Source organism: Coregonus lavaretus, assembly GCF_964263955.1.
Source record: "Coregonus lavaretus genome assembly, chromosome: 2".
Lineage (NCBI taxonomy): Eukaryota > Metazoa > Chordata > Actinopteri > Salmoniformes > Salmonidae > Coregonus > Coregonus lavaretus.
Genome location: NC_139989.1, coordinates 28801896 through 28810325, shown reverse-complemented (window position 1 = coordinate 28810325; position 8430 = coordinate 28801896). Strand labels below are relative to the sequence as shown.

At 42.2% G+C, this 8430-nt stretch overlaps 1 protein-coding gene across 1 annotated transcript in view; it reads right to left on the bottom strand.

Moving 5' to 3' along the window:
• The window catches only part of LOC311105837 (protein cramped-like), a 32118-nt gene that overhangs the window by 19275 nt on the left and 4413 nt on the right, over positions 1-8430 (bottom strand). The window contains exons 3-6 of the mRNA XM_084148047.1: positions 7497-7702; positions 2541-2694; positions 1968-2051; positions 1565-1613 (exon numbers count right to left, since the gene is read on the bottom strand). Of these exons, the coding sequence (XP_084004173.1) occupies positions 1565-1613; positions 1968-2051; positions 2541-2694; positions 7497-7702 (493 nt within the window). The remainder of the gene's footprint in view (positions 1-1564; positions 1614-1967; positions 2052-2540; positions 2695-7496; positions 7703-8430) is intronic.

The window sequence follows — 8430 nt, the reverse complement described above, 5'->3', positions numbered from 1 at the left end:
ACTGGGAGGGCATAGGCCCACCCACTTGGGAGCCAAGCCCAGCCAATCAGAATTAGTTTTTCCCTCACAAAAGGGCTTTATTACAGACAGAAATACTCCTCAGTTTCATCAACTGTCCAGTTGGCTGGTCTCAGACGATCACGCAGGAGAAGAAGCAGGATGTGGAGGTTGTGAGGCCGGTTGGACGTACTGCCAAATTCTCTAAAACAAAGTTGGAGGCGGCTTATGGTAGAGAAATGAACATTAAATTATCTGCCAACAGATCTGGTGGACATTCCTGCTGTCAGCATGCCAATTGCAAGCCAGTGTGTTGTGTGACAAATCTGCACATTTTAGAGTGGCCTTTTATTGACCCCAGCACAAGGTGCACCTGTGTAATGATCATGCTGTTTAATTAGCTTCTTGATATCCCACACCTGTCAGATGGATGGATTATCTTGGCAAAGGAGAAATGCTCACTAACAGGGGCGTAAACAAATTTGTGCAACATTATTTAGATACGTTTTTTTTTGCATATGGAATATTTCTGGGATCTTTTATTTCAGCTCATGAAACATGGGACCAACACTTTACACATTGCGTTTATATTTTGTTCAGTATATATCTATCTACACCGGCTAGTTTATTAGGTACACCAACCCTGTTCACAAAAATGGCTCACTCCTCCAGACAGTGAGTCACGTGGCCGTGGCTTGCTATATAAAGCAGGCAGACAGGCATCCAGTTACTGTTTGACTGAACATTTGAAATGGGCAAAGCGAGTGACATAAGTGACTTGAAGCATGGTATGATCGTCTGTGCCAGGCACACCGGATCGAGTATCTCAGAAACGGCAGCCCTCCTGGGCTTTTCATGCATGACAGTGCGACTAAAAACATTGTCAGCCGCAGTCCTGTGGGTGAAAACAGCTCTTTGATGAGAGAGGACGAAGGAGAATGGCAAGCTAACAGGCGGGCCACAAACAGACAAACAACGGCGCAGTACAACAGTGGTGTGCAGAACGGCATCTCGGAACACACAACTCGTCGATCCTTGTCACGGATGGGCTATTGCAGCAGATGACCACACCGGGTTCCACTCTTATCAGTTAAAAACAAGAAGAAGCGGCTCCAGTTGGGCACGCGATCACCAACACCGGACAATTGAGGAGTGGAATCACAGTTCTTGTTGCATCATGCGGATGGCACAGTAAGGATTGGGCGTAAGCAGCATGAGTCCACGGACATATCCTGCCTGGTGTCAACGGTACAGGTTGGTGGCGGCGGTGTACCGCAGTCCAATCTGCAGCAACAGCGTGATGCCATCGCGTCAGCATGGACCAACATCCCTGTGGAACGTTTCCTATTTGTAGAATCCATGCCCTGAAGAATTCAGGCTGTTCTAAAGGCAAAGGGGGTACCGACCAGGTACTAGATGGGTGTACATAATAAACTGTCCGGTTAGTGTATATAACGGTTTATTTCAAATGTATAAACAAATAAACTACTTATAACTCTAACGTTTTGAAGAAAATAGGTGGTATATTTTGTGGTTACATTGGTATCATTTTTGGTCTCAGTCTTACCCCTGTTGGATGAGCTCGTTAAGCTTGGCCACGTTCTTATCATCCATCACTATGAACAACAACAGAGTTAGAAAAGCTAGTACCTCCTTGCTCTTGCGTTGTAAAGACAACACAGACATTAACATAACATCTGCAATGACCTGCAACAGAGGTAGAAAAGCTTGCCATCTTTGGGAACAAGACTAACACAGACAAAGGACATTAATTACATAACATCCCTCATGACCTGCGCCACACTTAACTGTCCCCCATGACCCCGGCCGGGCCCAGCCCAACACTTAATCAGCTCCCTCGCAGCCAACCAGTCCCAGCAGCAGAAACAGAGCCAGACTGAGGCTGGTGTGTCACAAACACACCATCCAAGACACAGACAAATACAGGCGTCCCACCCTGCTTGACTCACATCCTCCAACCTTCTTCCGGAGCTCGGCGTAGCAGATGAGACCATACAGCTCCTGAGAGGACTTCTTCAGCACACGGGAGTACACTGTGGGACAGGAGGAACTGGGCATGTTAGGGAATAAAAATTAAAAGAAAAACTACAGCACACCAGTGATCTTGGGTGCTCCACAAACAATTGAAATGGGTCTCACACTGACGAAAAGATCAAAAGACAGAGTTTAACGCTCTTGCACATTTAATGAGTCGCTTGCAGGTGTGTGTGTGTGTGTGTGTGTATGTGTGTGTGTGTGTGTGTATCACAAAAATAATAGGATTCAAAAGAAGAAATGAATGCAGATTGCCTGCAACCTGTATGCAAAGTTTCACTTGCGAATGCCAACTTGTCTTCATAAAAAGCTGGTTGCTTGCAGTTTCACACTTTGATTTTGAAGGTCAACGTTTTAGTCAACAAACTGAAACGCGGACATAAAAAAAAAAAAGTGAGACTGTGCAAACAAGCAAGAGGTGAGTGGAGATTTCTATTTGAGAAGTCACGAGAGAGAGAAGAGAGCGAGACAGAGATAAGATAGCTTACCGTTGGCAAAGTCGATGTGCTTGGAGATCTTGTGCCAGGTGCGGTAGTAGAAGTGTCGGACTTGCTCCTTGTTCTTCACCATGCTGGCTGGCTTCCCCTTCTTCTTATGCTTCAAAGCTATGTTCGTCTGGATCGCCTCAAAGTCCTTCCCATACTACAGAGAGCGAAAGAGACACCACTAGAGATATGGAAGTTGTGTTGGAGTAGGGGGCACTCTTCCTCTGGTCAATGGAGATTATTATTATTGTTATTATTACAACACAGTTAAAGCTAGAAACGTCATTCAAACTTTAAAAATGTGCAGATCAGTCTGGAATAGTGTGCTTGTATCAGGAGTTGGAACCGATTCAGGGAACAGAACAGAAAACCGGAAAAGAAATACAGAATCAGAACGAAAGTGATCTATACTGTTCCGGAACGAAAGTGATTATTCTGTTCCGGATCAGAATCTGTTAATAACGTTATTTTATTTTATTTTTGTACGTTTGCCCACTGACAAAGACATGATCAGTCTATAATTTTAATGGTAGGTTTATTTGAACAGTGAGAGACAGAATAACAAAACAAAAATCCAGAAAAACGCATGTCAAAAATGTTATAAATTGATTTGCATTTTAATGGGGGAAATAAGTATTTGAGCACCTCTCAATCAGAAAGATTTCTGGCTCCCCGGTGTCTTTTATACAGGGAACGAGCTGAGATTAGGAGTACACTCTTAAAGGGAGTGCTCCTAATCTCAGTTTGTTACCTGTATAAAAGACACCTGTCCACAGAAGCAATCAATCAATCAGATTCCAAACTCTCCACCAAAGAGCTCTCCAAGGATGTCAGGGACAAGATTGTAGACCTACAGAAGGCTGGAATGGGCTACAAGACCATCGCCAAGCAGCTTGGTGAGAAGGTGACAACAGTTGGTGCGATTATTCGCAAATGGAAGAAACACAAAAGATCTGTCAATCTCCCTCGGCCTGGGGCTCCATGCAAGATCTCACCTCTTGGAGTTGCAATGATCATGAGAACGTTGAGGAATCAGCCCAGAACTACATGGGAGGATCTTGTCAATGATCTCAAGGCAGCTGGGACCATAGTCACCAAGAAAACAATTTGTAACACACTACGCTGTGAAGGACTGAAATCCTGCAGCGCCCGCAAGGTTTCCCTGCTCAAGAAAGCACATATACAGGCCCGTCTGAAGTTTGCCAATGAACATCTGAATGATTCAGAGGAGAACTGGGTGAAAGTGTTGTGGTTAGATGAGACCAAAATCGAGCTCTTTGGCATCAACTCAACTCGCCGTGTTTGGGGGAGGAGGAATGCTGCCTATGACCCCAAGAACACCATCCCCACCGTCAAACATGGAGGTGGAAACATTATGCTTTGGGGGTGTTTTTCTGCTAAGGGGACAGGACAACTTCACCGCATCAAAGGGACGATGGACGGGGCCATGTACCGTCAAATCTTGGGTGAGAACCTCCTTCCCTCAGCCAGGGCATTGAAAATGGGTCGTGGATGGGTATTCCAGCATGACAATGACCCAAAACACACAGTCAAGGCAACAAAGGAGTGGCTCAAGAAGAAGCACATGAAGGTCCTGGAGTGGCCTAGCCACTCTCCAGACCTTAATCCCATAGAAAATCTGTGGAGGGAGCTGAAGGTTCGAGTTGCCAAACGTCAGGCTCGAAACCTTAATGACTTGGAGAAGATCTGCAAAGAGGAGTGGGACAAAATCCCTCCTGAGATGTGTGCAAACCTGGTGGCCAACTACAAGAAACGTCTGACTTCTGTGATTGCCAACAAGGGTTTTGCCACCAAGTACTAAGTCATGTTTTGCAGAGAGGTCAAATACTTATTTCCCTCATTAAAATGCAAATCAATTTATAACATTTTTGACATGCGTTTTCCTGGATTTTTTTGTTGTTATTCTGTCTCTCACTGTTCAAATAAACCTACCATTAAAATTATAGACTGATCATGTCTTTGTCAGTGGGCAAACGTACAAAATCAGCAGGGGATCAAATACTTTTTTCCCCTCACTGTATATATATATATATATATATATATATATATATATATATATATATATATATATATATATATATATATATATATATATATATATATATATATATATATATACACACTGCTCAAAAAAATAAAGGGAACACTAAAATAACACATCCTAGATCTGAATGAATGAAATAATCTTATTAAATACTTTTTTCTTTACATAGTTGAATGTGCTGACAACAAAAATCACACAAAAATTATCAATGGAAAATATTTAGCTAACATGACAGTAGCTAAAGCAAGAGGCTATAGCAGCACACAAGTGGTCTACAAATGCATGCTGGGCATGCACTGAGCTTGTGAAGTGAGCGCTACTTGAGCGAAATTGAAGTGGGCGACAAGTCAGACGCTCCAGCCTTTGGGAAACTTGCTCCGTGCTCCAGTCAAATTGGGCATGCTTCGCTCCTCGCGCCACTCACATATCCACTCACATAGTTGATGTCAGCTAACAGCTCTCTCATGTCTTGTCCTTGAGCAGCCCAAACGGGGCCATTTCTATGGATACTCACACAGGCAGAGTAATGAATGTGAAGAATTGTGAACACCAAGAAACCAGCTACAAGGAGGCAGCCAAGGCAACAGTGCACTGTCCACCTCAGGATCGTACCCTGTGCTCTAAATAACTCAACTGGCTAGTTTGCCTGTCTGTAAAGATCTTGCTGCTCTGATTGGATAGAATGAAGCCATCTCCGTTCCCTCGCTTTATATTTCGCACAATCACATCTCATCGCATGTTTCGGTCTGATCATTTAGATTGCTGCTGCCTCCTGCAGCTAATATGATAAATCAATAGGCGAGGACGTTTGCAAGCCATCAATGTGCATAATATCTAACAAGCGAAGCAAGAGTAGGGGAAAAAAAGATGCGCATTCTGACTGAGTGACAGCAAACTTGTCTGCCCGCTGCAAGTTGAGGATAGGACACACAAACACTTACAAAGACACACACCTCCGGGCACTGCTCCTAATCTGCAGCTTTTTATTTTTTACGATAACCCTGCTGGGATACAGGCATTTTGCCAACATCGACTTATGCATACTAAAACACTTCAGATTTGTCCGATCACGAGTATCAACAGTCAATTTACGTATACGATTACGAGTATAGCCAGGTTGTTACATTTAATAACAACACAGTAGATGAATCTGATACGTAGGCTAAAGAGGGAAACTTTTTTGTTGCGTGTGAAAACGTATTTCAGTTTTTACACGCAACAACTGTAGTTTAGACATTTTAATTTGAATTAGTTGTGTAGCCTATTCAGTACAGTCGGTCAGCGATTCAGTGATTTTCCTGCAACTTTCTGAAACGGCACAGGAATACCCATCTGTGTGTTCAGTGCGCACGTATGTCTATACTTTGTGTAGCGGTTAGTGATGATGCTAATGATAACCTACTTCTGGTATAGACGGAAAGACTTTCCCCAAAAAAATTAACGATGCACTATGCAGAAATCGCTCTGCCATTTTCTGGTTGCTAAAATCTGAATAGTTTGCCTAATTTCAGTTTATGTGACAAAACAAGCAAGCATTGTGTAGAGAATCATTGTACCATCTAAACCGCTGTGAAATATATTTTCCATAACCAAATATATATTGTATTTTCAGCTGGTGTACAAAACCTAAAGTAAAAGGACGTAAAAACTAAATTTAAGAACGGGAAGCATAGAAATAGCACACATAGAACATATCTACCGTTTCTTAGACTTGCTTTCAATGAGAATGACAGTTCTGTAACTCACATTTCTATGTGATTGTTGTCACGTCGCCCAAAAAGTGACATATTGCAGCTTTAACTACAAAGTAGCCTATGCCTACCCAGAGGACATCATGAACATTCCACTGTCGTTCAAATACGTTGTGAAACAATTAAGTTGTTTCTTTATTTAAAACTTCAACAATGACTGTCTTCTGTGCTCTATTATTACAGTTTGCATATACTGTGGCATTCTAGTGGGAGAGTGTATTAAAAAAAAAAGTGTGGTAGTCCAAGTGTAGTTATTTCTGATGAAATGTGTGATCTAACATTTCAAAGCCCCACAATCCAAAGTAATAAGGTTGATATAGTAGTATATCAAAGTAATCAGACCAATTATTTTCCTAAATGTAACTTAAGACTATATATAGATGCTTCTAGTTATTATAATCTAGTTTATTTGGGGCTCCCGAGTGGCGCAACGGTCTAAGGCACATCTCAGTGCTTGAGGCGTTACTACAGACACCCTGGTTCGATTCCAGGCTGTATCACAATTGGCCCAGCGTCGTCTGGGTTTGGCCTGTGTAGGCCGTCATTGTAAATAAGAATTTGTTCTTAACTGACTTGCCTAGTTAAATAAAGGTTACATTTTTTTAAAAATACATTGTACTGCATCTTCAAATATGGACTTGAAACATCTTTGAGTCCATGAAAAGTGCTATATAAAATCTGTGTATTATTCTTTTTATTATGAAGTTGCTCATAATAAAAATGCTAATTGGAAAGAAAACATAAGCTGTATTTTTTAGACATTGTCTTCAGCGGTTTGAAAGAAAGCAGCCTAATATCATGGTCCTCTGTAGCTCAATTGGTAGAGCATGGCGCTTGTAACGCCAGGGTAGTGGGTTCGATTCCCGGGACCACCCATACGTAAAAATGTATGCACGCAAGACTGTAAGTCGCTTTGGATAAAAGCGTCTGCTAAATGGCATATTATATTATTATATCCCGGAAAAACTCCCTGACCCAGGGTGAAAACACTGGTGAAAGGACCCCTAGCTAACTCTAGAGGGGGCTTCCAGTTGGGATTATGTAATAATAAGATGCACAGGCGGTCTCCTCCGACATTGCTATAAATTAGCTTCCACTGCGCATATATATTTATATTTCGTACTACTTAAAAAGTTTACTTACCTCGTAGAGCCCTTCGAAGAAGCTGTTCTTGTCCTCTGCACTCCAGGACTCCCACTGTCTCCGGGGTCTCTTCTGATTGCCCACCGGCTCCTCCTTGTCTCCAAGCCCTTGGCCTCTAGGGGCCGCCTTGCCTGAGGGCCCCGTAGAGCCTGAAGTGGAGCCGGACTGACCAGCCGACACCTGGTGAGAGGGACCATTTTCTGACCCTGTGTGAGAGAGGGAGAGAAGGTGAGGAAAAGTATACTGAACAAAAATATAAACGCAACATCAAATCAACTTTTATTTGTTACATGCGCCGAATACAACAGGTGTAAACTTTACCATGAAATGCTTACTTACAAGCCCTTAACCAACAGTGCAGTTAAGAAAAAGAGTCGAGAAAATATTTACTAAATAAAGTCAAAAAATAAGAGCAACAATAAAATAACATGCAACAATTTCAAAGATTTGACTGAGTTACAGTTCATATAAAGGAAATCAGTCAATTGAAATAAATTAATTAGGCCCTAATCTATGGATTTCACATGACTGGGAATACAGATACAGTGGGGAGAACAAGTATTTGATACACTGCCGATTTTGCAGGTTTTCCTACTTACAAAGCATGTAGAGGTCTGTAATTTTTATCATAGGTACACTTCAACCGTGAGAGACGGAATCTAAAACAAAAATCCAGAAAATCACATTGTATGATTTTTAAGTAATTAATTTGCATTTTATTGCATGACATAAGTATTTGATCACCTACCAACCAGTAAGAATTCCGGCTCTCACAGACCTGTTAGTTTTTCTGTAAGAAGCCCCCCTGTTCTCCACTCATTACCTGTATTAACTGCACCTGTTCTCCACTCATTACCTGTATAAAAGACACCTGTCCACACACTCAATCAAACAGACTCCAACCTCTCCACAATGGCCAAGCCCAGAGAGCTGT